Source organism: Branchiostoma belcheri, unplaced genomic scaffold (genome assembly GCF_001625305.1).
Source record: "Branchiostoma belcheri isolate BF01 breed outbred unplaced genomic scaffold, Haploidv18h27 scaffold27, whole genome shotgun sequence".
NCBI classification, from domain to species: Eukaryota; Metazoa; Chordata; class Leptocardii; order Amphioxiformes; family Branchiostomatidae; genus Branchiostoma; species Branchiostoma belcheri.
In genome coordinates this window covers 820497-845833 of record NW_017803876.1, presented here as the reverse complement: position 1 = coordinate 845833, position 25337 = coordinate 820497, and the positions used below count along the sequence as shown (strand labels likewise).

At 40.5% G+C, this 25337-nt stretch overlaps 2 protein-coding genes across 3 annotated transcripts in view; one reads left to right on the top strand and one right to left on the bottom strand.

Moving 5' to 3' along the window:
* LOC109472245 (probable 2-oxoglutarate dehydrogenase E1 component DHKTD1, mitochondrial) overlaps nucleotides 1-7018 on the bottom strand; it is a 25762-nt gene extending 18744 nt beyond the window's left edge. Inside the window, exons 1-12 of the mRNA XM_019771882.1 lie at nucleotides 6780-7018; nucleotides 6066-6186; nucleotides 5609-5679; nucleotides 5227-5330; nucleotides 4759-4866; nucleotides 4249-4360; nucleotides 3637-3798; nucleotides 3238-3311; nucleotides 2599-2745; nucleotides 1176-1291; nucleotides 702-777; nucleotides 129-214 (exon numbers count right to left, since the gene is read on the bottom strand). Coding sequence (XP_019627441.1) covers nucleotides 129-214; nucleotides 702-777; nucleotides 1176-1291; nucleotides 2599-2745; nucleotides 3238-3311; nucleotides 3637-3798; nucleotides 4249-4360; nucleotides 4759-4866; nucleotides 5227-5330; nucleotides 5609-5679; nucleotides 6066-6186; nucleotides 6780-6918 — 1316 coding nt within the window. The 5' untranslated portion in view covers nucleotides 6919-7018. The remainder of the gene's footprint in view (nucleotides 1-128; nucleotides 215-701; nucleotides 778-1175; nucleotides 1292-2598; nucleotides 2746-3237; nucleotides 3312-3636; nucleotides 3799-4248; nucleotides 4361-4758; nucleotides 4867-5226; nucleotides 5331-5608; nucleotides 5680-6065; nucleotides 6187-6779) is intronic.
* A 141-nt stretch (nucleotides 7019-7159) lies between these two features.
* Nucleotides 7160-24105, top strand: LOC109472246 (protein transport protein Sec23A-like). 2 transcript variants are annotated; one of them, XM_019771884.1, is made up of 23 exons: nucleotides 7160-7314; nucleotides 8438-8584; nucleotides 9366-9488; nucleotides 9890-9947; nucleotides 10256-10342; nucleotides 11058-11294; nucleotides 11769-11872; nucleotides 12671-12815; nucleotides 13189-13347; nucleotides 14308-14423; nucleotides 15115-15238; nucleotides 15499-15579; nucleotides 15851-15940; nucleotides 16509-16615; nucleotides 16963-17055; nucleotides 17392-17452; nucleotides 17733-17810; nucleotides 18236-18397; nucleotides 19083-19169; nucleotides 20340-20495; nucleotides 20941-21006; nucleotides 21889-21897; nucleotides 22744-24105. In XM_019771884.1, the coding sequence occupies exons 2-23, from the start codon at nucleotides 8460-8462 to the stop codon at nucleotides 22831-22833; spliced, it is 2358 nt and encodes a 785-aa protein (XP_019627443.1). In that variant the 5' UTR covers nucleotides 7160-7314; nucleotides 8438-8459; the 3' UTR covers nucleotides 22834-24105. The 2 variants fall into 2 exon arrangements, with proteins under 2 accessions (XP_019627443.1, XP_019627444.1); XM_019771885.1 differs by lacking the exon at nucleotides 21889-21897.
* The last annotated feature ends 1232 nt before the right edge of the window (nucleotides 24106-25337 follow it).

Below are 25337 nucleotides of genomic sequence, written 5' to 3'. Positions count from 1 at the left end.
CAAAACTGTTACAAAAAGAGGTTGCAAAACTGCAAACCATAATAACAGTAAGTAAATAACAAAGTGGATGCAGAACTGCAAATCATAATAACAATAGTAAATAACAAACAACTGTTCCATCCACCCACCTCCTGAAACACAGCATGTCCACTATCACATCCCTGCGGAAGGTCTGTCTGTAGGACATGGCCAGCTTGGTAGCCTTGATGACTTCCTGCCAGAGTGAAACGAAAATCAATTCATGCTTGAAGAAAAATACATAACACGCACACGCTCACTAACCAGTAACAATTCCGTGGTGCTGTTTGTTTGTTTGTTTGTTTTTATTTGTTTACCCAGGGTGAACATATCGCCACTAAGGCGTTTTTCAATGTGCCCTGCAGGCATACATAAATAAAATATACAAGAAAATAACAGATATAACAAAATGATAAGTCAACTTATAAGTACAAATTAAAGTCAACTTAGTACAAATAAAAGTAAAAGTACTATATAATGCCGCAACTCAGTAAGGTGGTAATAAAACAAACTTGTCAAACCAAGAGCCACAACTCAAAGTAATTAAGGCAATAATACAAAAACAAATCAAGGAAATAACAAAGGAATATGACAGTTCAACAGTTTAAGACAGTTCAGAGAAAATCAGAAGGTGGTTTTCCATTGAAAATCTTGTCAAAGGTGTAGCAGCTGCTGTAACTAACCTCTGGGTAGTCTCCATTGACATGTATTACTGCACAGTCAATCATTTTGGCAATGTCACTGCTGTAACGACTTGATCTGCAAAGTTACATACGAGCAACAGTAAGTACATGTACCTCCTATAGAGAAATGATCTGAACGCTCAAAACATATTAAAGGTCTTTAAATTTCAGCATTCAGATCATTGTATCCACAGAACCTATCATCCTGGTATTTCTTCTCACAAGGGTTCACTATCAGTGCACACCTTCTATTCATCATTCTATTCTACTCTATACTACAATGCAGACTATATTACATGTACAAGCAAGCATTGAAGCAGGATCCTTTCCTAATACTCCAAATATCTTACCTATGGTACTATATAGTATTTTCATGATGACTGTAAAATATGAAGAAGCCTGTTCAGTACATTGAATTATTAGTAAGTTGGAGGATGGAAAAAAAAGTTGAAAAGGGAAAAATGCCAAGCCTACCTCCCCCTTTCTGCACCAGTGGTGAAGCCCAGCTGATTGTTGGCGATGAGATGTACCGTGCCTCCCACGTGGAAATGAGGAAGATCCGCCAGACCCAGAGTTTCTGCTACGACACCCTGCAATACAACACACCAAGGATGGACTGAAACTTTTGTATAGTCTTAGCATACTATAGTCAATGTGATAGTGTAACTTACACAAGTAATAAGTGAAGCTTTAAAGCAGAAAGAAAAAGAAGCAGAGAACAGTAATGGCAGGAACTATCAGTACCAATAACAATGTTTTCTGACAGACATTCAAATCTGTATCTGACTTAGTGCTGAACTGGATATTGCTAAATATTACATACCTGTGACTGGACTTCTCCTTGGTACTGAACTGACCATCGCTATATATTATTCATATGTGACAGGACCTCTAATTGGTACTGTATCTGTATAGCTGGTACAACCATCCTTCGGCATAACAGACCAGCTTAGCAGGCAAACAGCATGGTGGCAGCTGCCTATATTACACCGAACAACCTTTGCACATCTAACTTCGTCATCGTCATCGTCATCTTGATTACCCCCAGATAACCCCGCGAGGGGTGCCGTTAGGGGGGGGGGAGGTCAAGGCTAAGGCGGGCAGGCCGCCAGCCCGGCCCGGAACGACTCAACATTGGGAGCCACGACTACCGGGCCGGGTAAGGAGTTCCACTGTGGAATGGTACGGGGAAAAAAAGAAAATCTGTATGTGTCAGTGCGTGCGTTAATGGGCCGATATTTAAGAGAATGGCTCCCTCGGGTACGCCCCTGTGTGGGCTGCAAAAAACTGCCAATTTGGGTATTAATTGCTACTTCAAGCATTACTTAAAGATATAGCTAGTGATGATGCCCCAACTGTACCTGGTAGCGGGGAGTCCCACTCTACGATAATTCTACAAAAATACTCTAAACCTCAATTCTTTTAAACTGAGCTGATAACTGACAGGTACTTGAAGGCACGACAATCTTGTGTCTTATAGTTAGTGCTGCATACCTAAACCCAATTTTAGGTTCAGGTCCAGATTCAAGTCCAGAGATTTAGGTTCAGTTCCGGACTTGTAAGTCCGGACCTCCTAGACCCATGGCATATACAAAATTGCATGTTGGCAACGTTGCAATGTTGTCTGGGTGAAACTTTGGCCGCATAACATGGAGGCCGGTACTTGACGATGCCCGATGACAATGTTTTCTTCATTTTGCAGCAAAGATTTTGCAATCTACGGAAGTTTTTAGGTGGTTTGGAAAGAAAAGGGGTATGTGAAATGGTCTTTTATGGTAATAAGTCCAGACTCGGTTCTTGACTTTTAGGTTTTTTAGGACTTGAACCTAAACATTCTTACAAGTCCAGATCCAAGTCCAGTGAACCGGTACGCAGCACTACTTATAGTTGATCTGACCTGTGAGGTAAAAGCAGCGTCTCCATGGATCTGCAGACAGAGCACCTTGTCCCCCTGCTGACTGTCACCCTCCTCCTGGGAGTAGTCCCACTCCCTCAGGTGCAGCTGGGCCGCTCGAGTCTTACCTGCTGCTACTGGGTTACAGGCCTGGGCAAACACAACAACATCAAACCTGTCTTTACACTTATAAAAAACATCATAGATTACATTATACACATTATACAACCACCCAAATACCAGATCCAGAAAAGTGCAGAGAGGATGTCTCCCATAATCTGAGGAACTGGCCATAACTGCACAGTACCACTTCCTGGGCACTTAACCCTAATTTAAGGGGTATTCATAGTATCTATCCATATCCAGAATGTGATTTTATATCTACATGTGCCTCTGACTTTGAGGTGTTAAGATACCATCCTCTCTTTATACCCATTAAAGGCATCATAGGTTAGAGGCATCATTAGAAGTAGTGTGATTTAAGGTTTACTTATGACTTTCAGATGTTAAAACAACAACAAAATATAAGTCTCAGACCTCTAGATTATTTCAATCATGACCTTTGCTGTAAATGAGGTATAACACTCCCAGAGTACCGGGTAGTATACTAGACCTTGTTTAATTGACTGATTAAATGCTTACCTCTAAGTGTGAAGGGTTGGGTATCATTGTGACATGGACAGACTTATCGTCATACTGCAGGTCAGTGGAAGCAGCTGGAACAGAATCAAATACAATTTAAAGTACAGTCCAGCAATTCTGGAACAAGAAGTATTGTACACCTCAAAATACCATAAAGCTACCGTATAGACTATTCGAGCCTTAAGTGATGCTGAAGAAGAGTGATGGATGTCACTTGAAACATTGGGAAATGATCTCCCTAATTTGTTCTGTAGTAGAGTTTGAATTGTCTTTGAATAATCCAAGGGTACTTCTATAAACTATCATTGAACATGGGTTCAAATCATCATGACCAATAAATAAAACTTTAGCCATCAATAGTGGAAACTAGACTGCAAAAATTTAAACAAATGAGCTTACTGAGGTGTGACAGCACATCCCCAGACCCCTGCACGCCATCAGGAAACTCTGGCAGGCCTCTCATCTTCCTGAAGAGAAGTTCTGGGGGAAAGTTCAGCATTCCTGCCAGCAGGTTCAGCCTTCCACGGTGGGGCATGCCCAGAACAACATCCTGGATACCATCTAGAGTGGGCCACACAAATGCACCTGTTGTCTTATGTGGTTCAAGGATTCAACAAACAAACAAACTGTATAAAAGGGGAACTAAACCCACTTCTCAACCTTTTTGTAAAGCCTTTACACAGCATGATACTAGTAAGAAGCACAGTACGTATTATGGTCAAAGGCCTTTCTCTATTCTCATGTACAAAGACTATCATAATGATAGATCCATAATGGTACAGTTTAACTTCAAGTTCAAGTTTTATTAATAAAAATCAGCCTTGCAGCTACATGTAGTGCACATACAAGCTGAATAACACTGATTTTTACAATGGTGTAGTGAGTACTGTAGTGAGAACTTTGATAGATCCAGTTGTTAAGTTCAACTGTACAAATAGCTTCAATTCTGCTATATTCTTACTCACTCCACTACACCAGATGAATTAAATACTGTGTATAATTATACTGTACCTTCAGCTGCTTGTCTGAAGACCTGATCAAAGAAGCCCATCATAGACTCGGCTCCCTCCCCTCCATACCGCTTCACTGTGGTGAATTTTGTTGCCATGAAATTGTCAAACACCTAGGGAATGGATAGATACTATTAATGTCCAAGCAGATCTTTTGGTGGGGGTAAGAAAGTATCAAATTGGCCAGCCTGTATCCTTCAAGTGGGCAAATAGATACAGGCTGGCTAATTTGATACTGTCTTACCCCCACCAAAAAATCTGCTTGGAGATTAAGATAGGTGATGATATCCTGGCAACAGACATAAAACATACCCTGTCAATGAAAGTACCCGTGACACATAGATAAGTTCAAAACATGCATATAATTTCTGCTAGGAACTGACTGAAACCTAGCCTGTGTGTCAGCCTTTTAAGCTGTTGTCCGCACCCCACAATCTGCAATTGGCCAGTAGCAGATCGTGGGGAGCAGACAACAGTTAGGCTGATACTCCTGACAAGTTTTAAAATATACCTGAGATTCCAGCAGTATTTTAGCGAGCTCTTTTCTCCTGTCAACTGGAAGTGCCTCTCCATGCTGCTGCTCTAACTGCCTTGAAAACCACTCTTTCTCTTCTTCAGTCTGAAAATATATGTACAGTTTCATAGACAGGTTAGTCTGTTTAGGCAATTCTATAATACTATTGCTTAGGAAGATCATCTACAGTTACATGTACATGTATTTCCACTTTGTTTACTTTAATCAGGCATTCAACTTTGTGTACTCCTTCCCTTTCCATTGTGGTCTTCTTACATTTACTATAATAGTAACTAATTCTAAGAACTAAAGTTGGCACTGTCAAAATCAACACATTGGGGCCATATGAAATAATTCATTCTATATACCATTCTTTTAAAGTTGAAAATATGCAAAGGAATAAACTATGCTGCTTGAGTAAGACTTGAGTGTTATTTCCAATCCTCTAAACAATCCACTACTTACAACCAACTGATGGAATTCAACCGCCAGTGGACCACAGTATATATCCTCTAGGTGCTTTAGGATATCAGTGATGGTCGCTGACTCCGTCCAAGTGTGTAGAATACCTGGAACAGTAGAAGTACATTGTACTATGGAAAGGTACCAAGATTTTATCCAACTCAAGTTCCTTCATACGTAATCTTTACTGTGTAAAAAAAAAAAATTGGCAGAAAAATCAAACTCCTGTAATAGTGCATTATATTTATCATCGTATTGTATCCCCCCTAAAGTGCCCCATCAGGGGCTATATGGGGGTGTAGCCGGGGTTCATATAACATCTCAGTGCCCCGGCAAAGATGAAGATGAAGTATCATATTATGCTAGTATCATAATGCTATCAAACCTTGTAGATCAAGTCTTGTTGAGTCTTGTCCTGAAAACCCGTACAGTTCAGGATTCAGTGATGGTATTTCCCTGAAACAGAAAACAATTTGGGTCAGATAGCTAATGAAGACCCAGGGATTTGGTGGAACGTTCCAGTGAGTTGGGGGACAATTTATTTCTCATTTATATGCAATAAAGTTACATACTCAATGTAACTACTAGTAGTACAGTACATACTCAATTATGCACTGGAAAGGTATATATAGTATATAAGTGAGAATTTAATGTTACTTGTGTCATTTAGCCTCTGTACACTTGAAGAAACCACACAGGCAAAACAGGTCGTGTGACAGGCTGAATAAAAGTTCTTAACGGGAACTTTGTGGCTCCAGATGTCTTACTGAGGGACGACTGCGTGTGCAAGATGCAGATTAGCTGAGGAATGAATTCCGTCAAATTTATACTACAGTACATACTCAATGGCGTTCAGTCCCAGAGGATCAATCCTGGCCCTCTTGTGTCCATGGTCTCTGTAGGCAGACACCAGCCTCAGTAGGTTAGCATTGTGAATCCTGTTCTGGAAGGCTTTGTTACTTACTGAAACAAACAAAAAGGAAACAATCTCAAACTTTTAAACTCTTTTCCTTGTTGTTGTTGTCCTTGTTTAATCAACGTCTATTATATTGCTAGACATGGTCTCTAGGTGCTGTTTTACGCTTGGTTCAGTCAATTGTCTCTCTAGGCATTAACACTTGGTGACTAATCATGAAGAACTCTAGCTGGAAGGTCATGTTTTCATCTGCAGGTATGTGCAAAGCATGGGCATCAGTAAGGGTAAGGTGGTACAAAATTAGGTGGATCAGACAGTCAAACCATTTGTGATTTTGTGTCAGTTCAACAATTTTTTTTCTGTTAGTTTCTAAAAGAGTCAATGAATGAAAATGATTGAATGAGCATTTGCTTGGGGATTATAAGTTAAGTTTTAAGTTATAAGGAGTTATAAGTTATAAGCTTGCAACTGTCATTTCCTCAGAAACTAACAAGTGTTTTCTCCTACTCTACGTTAAACACACAGTCAATTATGCATAGAAATTAAGCTCCTATAGTAACGTGGTTAATTTGTTCGTGACCATAAGGCACACTCCCAGAGCATACTAGCTTTCGACCGGATGTTTTTGTGGTAACGTTACCTTTCTCCTCTTTCGGGGCCTTCTTGGGTCGATATCCGAAGACACCATGTTTGGCATGATACTCTCTCAATACGAACACGCTGTTACACTGTTTCCCGTGTGCCTGTATTACTTTCTGGACGCCCAAACACCGAAACATGACGAAAGGACGGACAAAGTCGTCTTTTCTCTTGTCTGATCACAAGAAAGTTGAGAAGTTGAAAGGTCAGCAAGCGAGGTCAACAAGATCTCGTTTCCATGATCTCGCAAATTGCGAGAGGTAAACGAATTTCATATATTGTCCGTTTCTGACTAAAACTTTAGACCAAAGTGAGCCCTAAGTATAAACAAAGATATTTAGTTCTTCTTGATTAAGTTTTCTTGCTGATAAATGCGGTAAAAACGGGGGAAAAAACGGTTTGACAAGTCGAGTGCTGTTGCATGCTGGGTACGAGACTTGGGTTCCTACGTGGCATCGCTCTATTTCCGGTAGCGTCGACGACGTTCCGGGTTTGGGTGTTTCTGTCCACAAGAACCGGCGTTTGGCAGACTTTAGGTAAGTGTTTATGATACAAATGTACTAGTAACTTGTCGTGTAACGTTTCCAGGCCCCTTTTCGTTCCTTCGGGATCCAGAATGTGGAAATATAGACGGTAAAACAAGCCACCGGCGTCGCATGTGTCGCATATGATTTTTTACAGACGGCACTTTTCACTAGCAGACGGCGAACGGTGTTACACGACAGCCTTTCAGTTTCTTTACTTGCTCTACCAAATCCATGTATATAGTGTTTGTCAGGCATATATGGTTTCCTTCAGCGTTCTGTGATAGGTGCCCAAGCAATGAAGCTTTACGTATAAACCCTGATACGGTAATTCACCCAAGGAAGTTTACGACAGTGGGGAGGGGGGCATGGCGACGTGGCTTTGCCGAAACACTTTCTTGGTACGTGTCACCGGTAACGTGGAACGCTTTCCGCAACAAAACAAACTTACCTGACGCGTGGAACGGACTAATACTAACTGTACACGTATATCTTACTTAGCAGTACACACGTATAAAGCTGACCTATTTATAATTTTTCATATTCACCCGAATTTTCATCTGAATCCTGGTTAATCGGTAAAGTTTCCCAGGGTAATTATGAGACCGTCCATGTAGTTAAGACAGTTCAGTAGGAGAAGTTGTAGCCGTAACGGTCCTGGTGGTTTTTCCATTCCGCAGCCAGTTTGTTCTTGAAGGGATTATTAACTGAACTGCTGTTCACAGTTGCTAGTTGTTCACAGTTCTGGTTGCTGCTGAGAGTCTATTCCAGACAGGGGTCACTCTTGTTGAAAAGAAGTTTGATCTGGGCCCGCTCGACAACTGAAATCTGGAACTTGTAGGCAGTGGGGTCGTGTGGCGCAATGGCAGAGCATTCGGCTCAGAACCAATAGGTCCGGTGTTTGAATCCTGCCATGTCACCAACCTTGTGCCCTTGGGAGAGGCACTTTACACGACTTTCCTCACTTCGCTCAGGTGTTAATTATGAGTATGCCAGAATGATCATTATCATGATTGTGGGCATTAAAAGAAAAAACAAGAAAACCAAGCCCTGTCATTTTTTTGGACAGGCTTGACATAAATGTTGACCTACAGTACTACAGAGGTTACATAATTTGGTACTTTTTTTTCTGCAGTGATCGAAGGCGTTGAGTAGTAATGGCGAACTACCAGCAGGCCGTGCCCCAGCAGACGTACCAGGACTACATCCAGCAGAACGAGGACCGGGATGGGATCAGGCTCAGCTGGAACGTCTGGCCCTCCAGCCGCCTGGAGGCCACCAGGTCAGAACTACATATGTAAACTAAGCACGTCGGCAGAACGTACTGCACCTGCGCAGAACCCCATATTTTCACGGTTTTCGGTGGATTTTTGGTCAACGTTGCATTAGAATTTTGTCTGTTGCAGAAGATATCTTTTCCGACACAACATTTGGAAACTACTGTCGAAATGCTAACCTTATATGCGCGAATACAACCTTATATGAGACGTTCTGCCAAAGTGCTATGCACAATACATTGCGGGTTTCTCGCAGGTGCAGTACGTTCTGCCAACGTGCTTGTAAACTATGACTTAGCGTCGGCTGCTTAGCGTTAAGCCAACCCGATATAAATCGGGCTAAGTAGTACATAAGATGATAAGATGATGATGAACTATCTCTGAGTGTGACCACACTGTACCAGAGACGCATCAAGCGATGTAGAAAATTTGCATTTCCTGTGTCATAAAATCACCCACTTACGCTAGCTGGCTACCTCCCAGACGTGAGGATATACATGGTAGAATGCTGAGGTCTAAAAACCATTCAACCAAAATCTCTCATTCTCAATTCAGGTGCAGAACTTCTAGTAGGTTTAGAAACAGCACAATACCGTTCCTTGTTGAGATATTTAATGGCTAGCCTCGTCCGCTCTTCTGAATGTATTTGTGATAACTATTTGGAGGTATCATAATAACACATCTTTTAATTGTCGAATATGTCCCAATTCAGGGATTGTAGCTGTAATGGCATATTATCTGTGGTGTTATTTTATTATTGAATAAACCTGTTATTCATTCATTCAGAATGGTCGTCCCACTGGGGTGCCTTTTCACCCCGATGAAGGAGCGCCCAGACCTCCCACCTATCCAGTATGACCCGGTGCTGTGTGGCAGGGCAACCTGTAGGGCAATACTCAACCCCTACTGGTAAGACAAGTCTATATTTGGTAATATCTACATCTTCAGTGTATGTCGGACAAAGTCGCAGGTTTATCACATGCAGGGTGCACAGTGCTGAAAATAAAAGAACTGTTACAACAGAACAGAACAAAACAAAATGATAAAATGTTTCTTTCAGTGGGATTACAGTATTGTAGGTCTATATGACCACAAAAAGATTCTCACTGGCATCGACCTGGGGAAGGATATCAGTACATACAGACACAGTTAAGTGAGTCAAGGCATTTGATTTAACTTGTAAAGAAATACAGCTACAGCATTAATGACATCAATGTTATTCTTGGGATTGTCTGTTAGCTTATTGTCTAGAGTCAGTGGTTACAAATTTATCTTCTTACTCAACATTCTGTTCCGATCTTTTGTGACAGTCAAGTGGACTTCAGAGCAAAGCTTTGGGCGTGTAATTTCTGCTACCAGAGAAACCCAGTAAGTACATGTAGATACAGATATAACAGATTAAGTAAGTTGTATATGTACATGTATAATCCATAATTATGTACTTTGTGCTCCTCTATGTTGATAAGTTGTCAAGTTCATGTGTCATGTGCTTAAAATTTTGTTTATTTCCTTAATTAGGTTTTGTGTAAACATTTATACCGTGAGCTTTATCAGAAAGTAGTTTGAGTGGACCTGGTTGTGAGAACTTGTGACATATATTTGTACTATGTGTAGTATGTAAAAATGGCTGACTTGTACAGTACACAGGTAACTGATTTCTCTGTTCTGTTGTTCAGTTCCCACCTCAGTATGCAGGCATCTCTGAGCAGCAGCAACCAGCAGAGCTCATCCCACAGTTCTCCACCATTGAGTACACCCTCCAGGTAAGGAGCTGGGGCTGTTCACAGACAAAAAGAGTACTCGAAATATTCTGAACCAAAGATGATAGAAATAGATCTCTGCTGTTCAGATCTATGGTAGGCTTATAAAGGCTTTTGATAGTTTTGATGAATCTTATAAGAATGACCATAAGTCTTTGTCATGAAATGTTTGATCATTCTGATATGTTGTTCTGAAGTTTAATACAGTTCAATGGTTATTTGTGACCTGTCTTGCTGTTTCTGTCACTTTCAGTAATTCGAATGTGTATAAGAGTTTTAACTCATCTCTTGTGTTTTCTGTGTACCGTCAGGATGTGCCGGTATGTCAGTCCTGTCTATCCTCCTTCTTCTTCTTCCTTCAAATTTCCACCATCTTTCTCCCGAGGCTGGTTTTCTTCATTCTTGGACTGGCCTGACTTCTTTTACTCCTATCTCATGATCATCACTTTTTTCCAATTGATTTTACACATACTTGTGATGTTACCATTGTTTAGGCCTAGGAAAAAAATGTTGTTTCCTGTTTCACTCCTTAAAAAATTAGTGTCGGTAGCTAGGGATTATCTTTTCTTAATCTTTTTATTGGACTTTGGCAATCTCTTGTGATCATCCAACTTTTTTCTAGGGTCGGTCGGGAAATAGGAAACACAATTTTTTTTTCTAGGCCTTATGACTGTACGTTATTTGACAGTGTGTGTTTGCGTAATTCTGACACTTCCAGAGAGTCCCTGCCATGCCCCTGATCTACCTGATAGTCCTGGACACCTGTATGGACGATGAGGACCTGCAGGCCCTGAAGGAGTCTCTCCAGATGTCCCTCAGCCTCCTGCCTCCCAATGCCCTGATCGGTCTCATCACCTTTGGAAAGATGATCCAGGTGCACGAGCTGGGGTGTGAGGGATGCTCCAAGAGCTACGTCTTCAGGGGCACCAAGGACCTGACTGCCAAACAGATACAGGTGATTTGTCTGTCTTGTACTTTCCCTCAGTTTTCAGTCAGACAAAGTATGATTGACTGTAGGTGAAGTGTGCTTGACTTTAGCCCCTTTAGCCTCTAGTTGGTATCTCCCACGTTAAAAGATCACCCCTTACAGTGCATGCACACCAGTTTGATTTTTTTTTGAGAGAGAAGAGTAAACGTTTCCATGTTTTATGGTAGAGGGGAAGGGACTGAAACTAGGGAGCGAACTGAGGAGCGTGACCAACTACATGTTCACAGTACTATGATGAAAAAAGGTCCCAGCAAAAAGCATGAACAGAAAACCATAGTGAACATTTCATGATTTACAGTAGTAGGGAATTGGCCATCATAACTTAAACATAAATCTACAATACACATCACTGTATTTTCGGATGACTGACACAATTATGGTACACTATGGTAGATAACAAGAGATGGTGGTGATGACCTTGTTGCTCATGTTTGCCCACAGGAGATGCTGGGGATAGGGAAGCTGTCTCCCCAGGGGGCCCAGCAGGGTCAGGGTCCTCAGGGCCCCCAGCAGCCAGGACAGCCACCACAGACCCCCATGAACAGGTACGGACTGGGTACCTTCAGGGTTCCAAGTACTTTCTCAGGTTGCCCATAAGACAACCTAAGCCAAAAGCTAGGTTGCATGTCAATGTTTCATGCTGCAGTTAACACTGGCTGTTTATACAATGTAGAAGGCACCATAACCCAGGCAATCTGTAAAGCTCACATGCCGGCTGAGATAGAACACAGTTAATTTCAGAAGTCATAACTTGAAGTCTCTCACAAGACCCATGACTTACGTTGCGAAAGTGCAAGAGTGGGTATTTCCAACCCTAACTTTCTTAACTCACTAATGTTATCTCGTCTTGTCTTTGGGATAATCACATTCGCTTATGTAATTAACCACTTCTACTTGTTATTGCCATCTTGTCTGAATGCCTTTTTCTGATTACCTTTACTTTGCTTGCTCACTTATACGTTACTTCTTTTAACTTCCACAATACTAAGTGAGCTGTTTTTTAACAGATCTTGCGCTATTTTTACTTAACATCAAATGAATTTTGTAGGTCCAGTAACCAATAAGGCAGTCATAGACTAAGAAGATAGTTACATAGAAATGTAATATAGGTCATGTCCATCCTTTTTCTTTTTGTATTTATTCAACCTTTATGTTATGAAGGAAAGATACTGAGCCTCTACCAAAAAAATGGTGGTACCGGTATGACACATGACTTTTTTTTTCTTATCCTCCTTTTTTCCTAACTATTTCACAGTGTCATCATTTTTTTACCCTGTTTTCGCTTTGTTAGAAAGTGATTTTTGTGACAAACTGTCTGCTACATGAACACTTGTCTCCTGTAGGTTTCTCCAGCCAGTCCACAAGTGTGACATGAGCCTGACTGATCTGCTGGGAGAGCTGCAGAGAGACCCGTGGCCTGTGGCGCAGGGCAAGCGGCCTCTCAGGTCCACTGGAGTGGCCCTGTCCATCGCTGTGGGACTTCTGGAGGTAAGGAAACACGACCAGATGTATTTTTCTCATATATATGTTTTGAATAGTTCTGTTAGTTCATTAGTGGCGCTGAAGAAGGGGTGGTGGTTTTGTATTTGAACTGCACTATCTGCATCATAAAAAAGGTTTTCTTTCATGCTGATCTCATAACTTGAATAGTAAAGTTCTTCAGTCACAAAAAGAGCGGGCACAGTGTGTCTTCAACTTCATCAGGGTAATAATGACTGGTTCACAGCTGGAACGAATAAAGAACTTCAATCATTTACCAACCTGATGAAACTACTCATGGATTTAATAACTTGTCATTTGTATACTATTACGTTGTTTTCTGAAAACATTGTTATAACCAAGTCCTATCATCCCCCTGCAGTGCACCTATCCCAACACTGGGGCCCGCATCATGTTGTTCATGGGCGGCCCCCCCACCCAGGGGCCCGGCATGGTGGTCGACAACGACCTCAAGAACCCCATCAGGTCACACCACGACCTTGAGAAGGACAATGTCAAGTACATGAAGAAAGCCTCCAAGGTAAAGACCCCGGTTCTTGCTTAGGCCATGTTGATTTGATTATATGGATGACATCCTCCGGGAGCCCCAAAACTGATGCGCGTGTGCGAATAAAAAAAAAGTTTTGCAAAAAAAAAAGTTCTTTTCATTATGAAATCTATGTGGTCATGAGGGTTGAGCAAATGGCACAGAATATGGTTTGGCGAATAATCTAGTCTTCAAGTTCATTTCTTTACAATTTCGTCTTTTTTCATTTGATTTTGGCATTCTACGACGTTGGTATGGTTTTTATTATTTTTTTTTTAACTTATGGTAATATTTTTGCTCATTTTGCAACTGTTTTGTACGATTGACAGTATGGTTGAAAACTTTCTCCCATGACTATGGTCTAGTACAAAAGGTAGTACACACACAGTGTACCTGTTGTTTCTTTTTTTACATTTTAAAATGCCTCAGTTATGAAGCAACCCTCAGTCAGGTTCTTCTTTATATGGCCAGTCGAAGATGTTACACCACTATAAAGGCTAGAGTTGCTGTTATGTCTTGTTGTCATGTCTTGTCAGCAGGGTAAGCCCTTTGAGTAGAGTAGAGTAGATGTCTTCAGCCACGTAGGAGCTTAGGTTCCAGTTTAGGCCGCTCATCACTTTCAGTGCACCGACATTTCTGGTTTCTGAGGGTGATCCAGAGCTCTGTAGTCGAACATCAGGTTTTTTACGTTCATGTGTAAGTCTAGTCTTTCCTTGAAAGCGTTCATGCTAGGTGACGTCACCACTTTCTCTGGTAGGTTATTCCACCATACCACCATTCTGTTGGCAAAGAAGCAAGCCCTCTTGTTACCATTTCCTGTCTTCCATGCTACTCGCAGACAGTGTCAGACATGTTTTTGTAATAGCCACAGAGTAGAACAGCCAAACCAATAATCAAATTAAGGCCTGAGTTTGCCCAAGTATTGACAAATAAAATCTTGCTTCCTGCCCTCAGCACTTTGAAGCACTGGCCAACAGGGCTGCTGAGAACGGCCATGTTGTGGACATCTACGCCTGCGCTCTGGACCAGACGGGCCTGCACGAGATGAAGTACTGCTGCAACTACACAGGGTAAGGGACAAGCCATTCAGGGTTCTAGCTAGGATTTAATTTTAGCGTAGTGGCACTGGCCGCATGATGAGGGAGCGAAGCGGAAAAATGTTATTTCTAAGGTATGTACAATGTATCTTTGATTTTTCACATTTGATCTGGCATTCTCGAACAAAGAAATACACTGTCACAATGCCCCTATGCTGTATTAAAAATTAGCATAGGGGGGAAATTTAGCGTAGAGGGTCAAAATTATAGTGTAGAGGGGAAAATTTAGCGTAGGGGGTCAAAATCTACGCTACTTTGCACTAGCTAGAACCCTGCCATTAACACAGTACGTGGACAGACCGTAATGCACCCGTGCAAAACCTGTAATACATTATACATGTACATAGCACTTTGGCAGCAGGTCTCATATCAGGTCATATTCGTGTATATAAGGTTAACATTCCGTCTCTAGTTTCCAAATGTTGGGTCAAAAAAGACTTATGTTATGTTTACTTAATAATATGTACATATGTAGATTATTTGCAGACATTTCGAGTGACATCCATCATTTTCTGCATCATCAATCAATAAAATGATCTGACGGAACCAGTGAACACTTATCACATGTAAAAATGATGGCTGTATCTTCATTCTGTTTTTGCAAATGTAAACCTATGTTGAACATATGCCCTTGCTGAAATATTGTGTTTCCTGTGATCTATAGGGGCCACATGGTCATGGGTGATTCCTTCAACACTTCACTGTTCAAGCAGACGTTCCAAAGAGTGTTTTCAAAAGACAGGAAGGGAGAGTTCCAGATGTCTTTTGGGGGAGCCCTTGAAGTCAAGGTATATTTTGTGCTTTGTCTAGTAGTAGCTTGTTATTAAGATAATGATTGAAATTAGCTTGATGGTGTTGGTGCAGAAATGTAGTCTATGTTAGTTTATGTACTTGTTGTCTTGTGCTAATTCTGTGCATGGAAGTAACTTGTATGGAAGTTTCTGCAATAGTAGTAACAATTAGTGTTTGAAAAGAAGGTTTTTGCAATGCCAGGTGCCCTTTAGAATAATTTTCCTGACCCTTACTGTTTTGTAATGTCTCATTTCAGACTTCCCGAGAACTGAAGGTACAGGGAGCCCTGGGACCATGTGTGTCCATGGGCACAAAAAGTGCCTGTGTCTCCGAAAATGTAAGTTTCTATGAACATATTTTATAACACATGTATGTTTTTTGTACCATGTGTGTGTAAAAATGTGTATAGATATATTAGGACTTTATATGATGCAAAGGTTGGATGTTAAATGTTGAAAACCAAAAAAAAGATAATAAATCAAAGATCTAAGTTGTGATGTTGACTAAATGTACAATGTTGTCCTTCTAGTCTTGGTATTTGCTACAAGAAAGTCTATTGAAAGAAGCAGTAGTTTTTCTGTGTGACACAAGTTTTTTTGTGATTGCAGGAGATCGGCAGAGGAGGAACATGTAAGTGGAAGATGTGTGGCTTTGACCCTACGTCTACACTAGCCTTCTTCTTCGAAGTAGTCAACCAGGTAAGTAAGAAATGCTAGCACACTCAGTTTGTACAATGTTATGTATTTTAATCTCTGCAGTTATTTTTAGTGGCTGTAAAGTTCAAATTTTTGATCCAACACAAGAGATTGTTCTCACCTAGAGCTTTAAACCTAGAGCAGTTTATTGAAGAAGACCAGAGACTGGTCAAAAGCTCTAGATCAGAACAATGTCTTGTGTTGGATCAAAATTTCACCCTTAAACATGTAACTACCAACACAGATGAACTTTTATGATAGTTGTTATGCACCAGCTAATGCAACGGCCACATTTCCAAGCCAGGAACTGGCCAGACAGTTTGAATGAACAAAAAAAAAATTAACATGCATATTAATAATACACACAAATTATCATTATGATTTTTTTTACCCTTTTGTGTGTGTTAGAAATGTGACCCTACCATATAAAGTTTCTGCTATTTGTTGCTATTTTGTATAAGAAATGCTAGTACATGTAGTAAAATCACATATCACTGCAGTGATATCTAGTAAGTTTGAGACATGGAATGTTGTTATACACCAGCTAACAGGGCTATGATATTTGTTGCAGCACAATGCCCCCATCCCACAGGGAGGTCGTGGCTGTGTCCAGTTCATCACGCAGTACCAACACTCGAGTGGACAGAGAAGGGTCAGGGTCACCACTGTAGCCAGGAAGTAAGCACACGGGGCTAGTCTAGCCCTACCATTATTAACCCAGGGTTCTAGCCGCCATCCATTTTTCCGTCATTTGACAGGAATTTTCCTGCTCATGATGGACAAAAATCTTGCACAATCCTTCATCTTTGACTGATAGAAATTGTCATGTAAAGATATAGAAATAGATGTTGTTAAACAAAGCATAGGCTACCAGCAAAACTGCTCCTCAAAATGCAGAGGAAATAACAGATCAACATTTTAAAAGTTACAAAAGTTTCAAAAGCATTCTATAGTGTATCATAATTCAACCATCTCTGTAATTTGGAGCCTTGAGAGTTCCTCACAGTCGCATGTTTGTGTCACAGTTGGGCAGACGCTGCCACCAACATCCAGCACATCGCAGCAGGGTTTGACCAGGAGTGTGCTGCCGTCCTGATGGCTCGACTGGCTGTCCACAGGTATTATATAATCATCATCACCTCTTATCTATACTCTACTCTACACTATAGGCTATTGTTGATGAATCTGTGGTTTGCATGTGTTGTACTTGGTGCTTGCAGACTTTTGAAATTTGTGGTCTTTTGGGACAAATCAAAATGCTATAAAACCTGTAACTTTGAGGCCTAGAGTCCCTATCAAATCTCCCTGTTGTATGATGAGTCTTGCCATGCTAAGACTTCGTAGATTTCAAAAAGGAACGTTCAGAAATTACTTCAAGAAGGCACACAAGGTTCAGATAGTCTGTCATTGTTTACCACATTTCTTTAAGACTGAAGATGTTCCTTTATTTCTAGGAGTGACACAGATGAAGGACCAGATGTGTTGAGATGGCTGGATAGAAGCCTGATCAGACTGGTGAGTACATGTATGTTATCATACTAACAGCTGAGCTCTGTTGGTATGATATCTGTATTTTTGTACTTTATGTACCAGTAGTTCATCTTGCGAACAAGTTTATCTTGTGATGAACTCAAGAAAATACCTTTCTACACATGTACACAGTAGTTTATGTATGATTTTTATTTTAGTGTCAGAAATTTGTTCATCTTGCTGACAAGTTTGTCTTGTGATGAAATTATGAGAAGACTTTACTACACATGTAAAAACTCATGTTCTGTGCTTTATTTTATTTCAGTGTCAGAAGTTTGGAGAGTACACCAAGGATGATCCCAACTCCTTCAGATTCTCTGAGAACTTCTCCCTCTACCCTCAGGTAAGGTTTCCTCTCAAGAAATATTTGATGATTTTGTCTCACTGCCGTCAAATCTTGCATCAGTTTCTAAGATGTTATTCCTCAGAAATAATATCAGCAATACCAATGAGTTGTTTAGTGGGGTTGTGTGGCACAACGGCAGAGTGCTCGCCTTGGAACCAAGAGGTCCCGGGTTCGAGTCCTGACATGCTAACCGATCCTGTACCCTTGAAAAGGCACTTTACACGACTTTCCTAACTGTAGTGAAAATGAGTATTGTCCTGTCCTGTATTTGTTATTTTGTATGTGTGGGACACAACACATCAACAGCTAGCAACAGCTGCCTGTGCCCCATGTGTATTGTATTGTTACAATTTCAATGAAATCAAATTAAAAAAATCAAATCCCTAAGGTTTCCTGAAGTGGTTTGTTGCATGTTTCTGCAGTTCATGTTCCACATGAGGCGTTCACAGTTCCTGCAAGTGTTCAACAACAGCCCCGACGAGTCTGCGTACTACAGGTATCAGCTGAACCGGCAGGACCTCACTAACTGCCTCATCATGATCCAGCCTCTCCTGTACTCGTACTCCTTCCAGGGACCACCGGAGGTGGGTGTCGGAATATTTTTGTTATTTATTTATTTATTTACTTGTTACACCAAAAAGCAAATCTTGCAACAGGTGTAAAGACTAGAGGAAAGAGTTTGCGCACACAATGGACAAGACAGGCAATATATACATGCACGTCCCTCATATACATTATAATACATTATTTTTATACCAAGCAAACCTTCGTGCTTTACCTGGTAGAGCTTCAATCAAGCCAGATTGTTATAGGTTATAGAATTATTTCAGTTAAAAGACAGAATCAGCTATTTTGGTGTTTGAACCTGTTCTTAGTTCCTATATACGAGAGGAATGGAATGCAAGTTATCTGTCTGAGCTGACTTGTGTTTCCCTCTGTCCCCTTTTGTCTTCTAACAGTTGCAATGCTTGACTTGTAAACATTATTACCAAGTCTTTTCCTATAGCTATGTCTAGCTCAGTTAATTACTTTTTTCTTGAGCTAGAAAAATTATCCTCCAGAAGAGGACACAGTTTCACACCAGCCTTTCAATTGTTTCAACCACCAGATATGACAATGCCTGATTAGCAATGCCTTGTTTCAGAAGTATATTTCTGTGCAAAAGTATATCTATGCGAGTGCATTCTGCCGATTCGTGTGATTTCAGAAGCATATCTCTGTTCTAGTGCATGATGTGGTGTTTAAAACCGTTCCTCCCCTTGTTTCCAGCCTGTTCTCCTGGACAGCAGCAGTATCCTGCCTGACCGCATCCTGCTGATGGACACATTCTTCCAGGTCCTCATCTACCACGGAGAGGTGGGTGTTTTATATATGGCATGTATGTCTGTTTCTGTACAGCTGCTGTGATGCTGTGGCAATTAGGCCATGTTGATTTGATTATATGGATGACATCCGCGTGCGCATGAATTTTCGGCCGTTTCCAAAAAAAAAAAAGTTTTCAACCATACTGTAAATCGTACAAAACAGTTGCAAAATGAGCGAAAATATAACATAAGTTACAAAAAAAAAATAATAAAAACTATACCAATGTCGTAGAATGCCAAAATCAAACGAAAAAAGACGAAATTGTAAAGAAATGAACTTGAAGACTAGATTATTCGCCAAACCATACTCTGTGCCATTTGCTCAACTCTCCTGACCACGTAGATTTCATAATGAAAAGAACTTTTTTTTTTGCAAAACTTTTTTTTTATTCGCACGCGCGCATCAGTTTTGGGGTTCCCGGAGGATGTCATCCATATAATCAAATCAACATGGCCTTACTATCTGCCACCCGTCTTGGTTGCCGTAAAAATAGATACCAGTACCAAAAGTGAGCCCCGTAAAAACTCATAAAAACAAATCTTCTTCTTTGGGTTGAGGAGGCCAACATCACCATAATGATGAATATGGTCATTCCAGTGTCAGTGTTAGTGGCAGGGGGTCTTATACTTTATAAGTTATAGGTGTTTTAGTCTTGCTGGGCCAACCTATCTTGGAAAGACTCCAAGGATGGAGCATCCACTATTCCTTAGGCCACACCAATTTAATTTCTTGGTTAACGGATTCACCCGCTTCGTTTTTTTCTGATTTGAAAATAAAAATAAAAATTCAGAATCAACTGCAAAATGCTTATATTTTGCCCTGAACAGTTGAAAACAGTCCTTTTCTTCCTAGTTGTTACAGTTATTCTATCTTCCAATGGAGTGGCATCATTAAAAGTTCAAAATTCATTGTTTAAATTTTGAACAAGTCTGGTGTGTTGACTTCATGGCTCCTATCGTACCATTTTGGGCCATAATAGGATACCTAGGCCTGTTTTTATTTATTTATTTTTTTCGCCCGCCCGCTCCATTATTTTTGTAGAAAAATCTGGTAACCAAGAAATTAAATTGGTGTGGCCTTATGAGGGAATTCCAGTCAAAGATAAGCCAAAGCCTAAACAGTCCTGTCTAATCTTTGCTCCTCTCTCTCTCTGCCATGTAGACCATCGCAGCCTGGAAGGCAGCAGGTTACGACAAGTTGGACGACCACGAGAACTTCCGGCAGCTGCTGCAGGCACCTGTGGCGGACGCAGAGGACATGCTGGCCCGACGCTTCCCCCTGCCGCGCTACATAGAAACACAGTCTGGTGGCAGTCAGGTATGGACTTACCATAGTGTGCATGGAAAGGTTACGTTTCAACCAAGCTTTATCTTGTAGGGCTCGAAATACTGGGTGCATATGTACAGGTAAAATTAGGCTTGTCAAATCAGGTATTTCTGATGTCTATTTTCACCTTATTTGCACCTGTCTATGTACAGTGTTTATATATAAATGTAAATGTAGCTGCATTCACTGTCATCACCTATGAAGTACAAAAGAAATGATGGCAGTTTCTGAACTGTTTTTAGTGTGATACTCTCATACTCACAAAGTTTGACTAAACCTGAAAAGCTGACCATGGATGTTTAAGAGGTATTAACACTCGGAATGGACTAGAACAGTACATACAAATGCCCCATGATTTATTTCAGTTACTGTACATATATTTGGGAGTTTCAACAACTTTTTCAACCCATGTATTTTTTCCTACTTTTACCAACAGGCTCGATTCTTGCTGACCAAAGTCAACCCATCACAAACCCACAACAACATGTACCAGTGGGGACCGGTCAGTGTTTCCTCTTCTTTCTACCAATTTTATTATAAGGCCACACCAATTTAATTTGTTGGTTCTCGGATTTGCCTCTTCATTTTTTTCTGATTTGCAAAAAAAAAAAAATTGATTCTGGTCCTGAATCAACTGAAAAATGCTCATGTTTTGCCCCCCAACAGTTGAGGAAAGTCCTTTCTTCCTAGTTGTTACAGTTTTCCCATCTATCATTGCAGTGATTTGATTAAAAGTTCAAAATTCAATGTTTAAATTTTAACCCAGCCTTTTGTGTTGACTTCATGGCTCATTCTGTAACATTTAAGCCTATAATAGGATGCCTATAGACCTGTTTTTATTTTATATTTTTTTCGCCCTGTCGCTTCATATTTTTTCGGGAAAAATCCGAGAACCAACAAATTAAATTGGTGTGGCCTAACTGCTGTAGATTTGCACATCTCATAACACAAAGTAACATACATGTATCTTTAACATCATCTTTAACAATCTCAGTGAAAGTGAAACTAACCTGTTGCATTTATCCATTTCATCATATGACAACTCATAAATGTTGATTTCCACAAGGACCCAGTATGCATCATGTAACATTAAGTTTTTTGGAATAAAGAGACTCTTTTCACACAACCCAGTTTTATTCACTCGGTTGTGTAAAAAGAGTCTCTTTATTCAGTAACTTTCCAACTTGATGAAACGGATGTGAAACATGAAGTTAACTCTCACAGCTTTCATTTTAACAGATTTTGGTACTAGATGTTTTGTTTTGTTTTGTTGCTAACCCCCTTCTCTGTTCCTGCCACGACGTTGCTGACCGTTTGTGTTCCATGCCTGCATGGTTCCTCCCTACCTTGCTTGGTTCTTGGTTGGTTGGGTGGCAAACTACAGAGTTACACGGTACCATACAGCTTCACACTACCTTCTGCTAATTAGACACCAGTAGTATCCTGCAAGAATTATGGGCAAATGTAGTGTCGAGTCACTTTTTAAGAATGGTGGCAGGTTTCCTAGTTTCTTGCTCTGTGGTGAAAGTTTTGCAAAACACTTAATTCTTAAAACAGTTATTGATTCTTTCAACTGCACAAAAGATTTGATTTGATTTATTCAAATTTTTACAATATTACACACATGGGACACAGGCAGGTGTTGTGACACAATACATAAAACATTACAGAACATGTAACAAGACATATATTATAATATACGTTGTTTAAAGCTATGCCATACAAATCACAAATGAAGCAATAAATACAAGAACACCCAGGATGGAATGTTAAATGTACATTTGTTAATAACTCCTCCATGTTAATTTACATTCACAAGCTTACATAATATCTTAACTCCCCTCTGCAATATTAACTGATCACATTTTCATCTTCTTCTCTTTTGACAAGTTTGACATTTATGATGATGACAATCAAGACCTTACATTCCTTTTAATGTATGGACTGGCTATTGGCTTGTAACTAAAAGTAAAACTGTTAGCTGTGGCCTTGCTTTGATGGACCAAGTATTGAGTCAATAAAGATTCAGACTGTATGATATTATGGTAGAGTTTAAATGCTGTTTCAACACAAAAAGGAACTCACCATGAATTTTCGGTCAAATTCGTCAACCATCTTCATATTAATGATCCAATGTGCTGACTCTCCGGAACTTCAGCCTTAAATGTATCATGATTGAATATCGTATTTCCTGGATGTCTATCCTTCATCAAGGTAACAATAAATACTGTTATTACAGGATGGAGGTGCCCCTGTGCTGACAGATGACGTCAGTCTGCAGATCTTCATGGATCACCTGAAGAAGCTGGCCACCTCAAGCTCATCTTAGAACTCCGTAGGGGAGATAAGAAGAAAGGATTCTTATCAGAAAAAGTCTTCTGTCTATAGGATAACCACTAAAGTGGTCTGAGTTGGCAAGAAGGTAGCCTGGGTGCCATCCGATTAGTAACGGCAATGCCAATTTTGGGGGGGTTGACGGTACAAATCGGATGGCACCCAGGCTAGCACCAAGGGACTTCTGTGTACCATATTGTGAAACTGGCCATATTCAGTCTTGTCTTAGAACTCTTTGATTGGGAGAGAAAGTTGTTTTTTTTTGTTCTCCCTGCCTGACAGTTATGTAATCTTGGCAAAGTTGTTTAGTTAGGCCATGAAAGATCTTCTGTGTTATAAATTTGATGTACAAGCACTTGTAAGTAAGCTTGAATTCTAACATACCTATACGTATGGAATATGATGCTCTGATATCTATTGTATGTAATTGGGTAGGCACATAGATGTAGGAGAGACATACACAATACGTATACTGAAGAGGCAATGACTTTGTTGTTGTGGCAGTTTGTTTTCTGTACTGCATCTATTTATCCATTTCCACCTCTGCCCAATTTTATCACAACTGCGATTCTTCACAAGAAAGAATGCCTCTGACACGAAGAAGGAAGTAAGGGGAGGGGGGGCTGCAGACAACACTACAGCATTTCATGTGTATTCATGACTAAGGACATGTCTGAAACAAAATGTATTGTTTAACTGTGTGCAATGCAGAAAGCACCAGGATTTGTGAATATTATGTGTTATATGTAAAAGATGCCATGTAGAAAGAAAGTAGCAGGTTATGTATGAGTTTGAGACAGATGCACTTGCTACTTTCTGTAAGCTTGTACCACAGTGTAGAATTTTGCAAAGAAAGTTCAACTAACTTTTCATGTTGTCCAGTAGAAGTAACCAGTGTCTCTACCCTCGATGTATTTGTCCAACAACAGTTACCTGGGTGACTAAGCCATGTTGAACTCTCACCTTAGTGGCTATTTTACCGTGTATACAATTTTAGCCTCAGAATTAGGCCATGATGGCATCCAGGTGAAAAAAAAAGACTTAGCCTCCAAAATATTCACCAACTTAGGCTGCTCAGTTAGCATTGTTCAGCATCAACCTGTCTCTTCAGTCCTGTTTGTTAGTCGAGGAACCTAATTGTTTGCTCTGCATTAGACTACATTGTAAAGTAAAGCACACTGTAGACCATTGTCTCATGTCTGTATAGGCCCACACTAACTTCCTGTAGCCAGTCTCCTGTCTTTTATCAGTAAATCTAATGTTGCTCCAAACAATTCCCATTGTCTTCTTTTCATATTGGTACTTTTAATACATACATTTTAAGTCTGAAAATACATCGCCAAAAACTGCTTCAGTTTATTGCAGCCAGTCTTGACCTTAAAAGAAACAAGATGTATTTACAGAACATGACTGTGAAATACAAAATGTAATGCCATCACCATTGTGCACAAATATACTTTTAGGAAAATTGGCAAAATGTGCAAGTTCAGTATGACTGTACTTTCACATTTGCATCATCTTGTCTTGACTTGTCTGACTTTTGTTCCTTTTTCGACTTCCAAAAATCACTTTATTTGCATATCAATCAATAGGTTGTGCTTATAAACCTGCATTTCCCCTCTGGTCTCTCAGTCACTGACGAAAGCTAGTGGATACTAGCTGAAACGTCTGACGTTTTCAAAATCATATCCAGTTGCTTGAGTAACTGCTTTTTGGCATACAGTATGACTGTACAACAGGGTAGATAAACATGATGGTTGGATGAGTCATAGTGAGAAAGACTGTCGGTCATTGACCTTCATTACTGTAGTATGCTGTGACTGGAAAGTAAAAGAAGTGTTGTTACATCGTGTAAGGATGCCACAGTTATGCCTAACGCCACGTCGATGGCTACATGACCGAATTAACAAGGACAAGATCTGATGTTGTGCAAGTGACAGAACTTAGGATGAACATGATGTCTTGCATAGAGATTCAATGATCTTCGATGCCAACATTCTGCTGTTCTTTTCCTTATTAATTGTGTAATTTCTAATCACCTTGAAACCATGTTTATATTTCTGCCTGATCAATTAGGAAAGCTCAAGCAGTAATGACAAAGTTAACGCCTTCTAAACGTGGCTAAATCACATTGGCCAACACTAGCCAACTTGCCTGGGCGACTACACAGTACACGAGCGCCCTCTATTAACACGTCTCTAAACTGCAGGAAATGGCCCGTCAGAATAAGAACACTTCCGGGTCAGGTAGCACCTCCCGCAGTATTGTGGGTAAAATCACTTGCGCACTGAGGTTGTTTGCCGTAGACGAAAATTTTCATGATTTCGTTTTCTCGGAGTCGTCCCCCCTTCTGTTTCGGCCCGAATTTGAAGTCATCGATGCCGTGCCGACGCTAGGATCCCGCGGCGAACGTCTGTGTGTCTCTGCCCTTGGTGTCGCCAGGACTGACAGGAAGAAGGTGCATCTATCTTGGAATATCCCGCGGTGCAATGGCTCGCG

Excerpts from the sequence above, each read along its gene's own strand:
- LOC109472246 (XM_019771884.1), top strand. The coding sequence starts at position 8,460 with ATGGCGAACTACCAGCAGGCCGTGCCCCAGCAGACGTACCAGGACTAC. Across the intron at positions 11,295-11,768 it reads TGACTGCCAAACAGATACAG|GAGATGCTGGGGATAGGGAA; the intron begins GTGATTTGTCTG and ends GTTTGCCCACAG. Across the intron at positions 17,453-17,732 it reads ATAGAAGCCTGATCAGACTG|TGTCAGAAGTTTGGAGAGTA; the intron begins GTGAGTACATGT and ends ATTTTATTTCAG.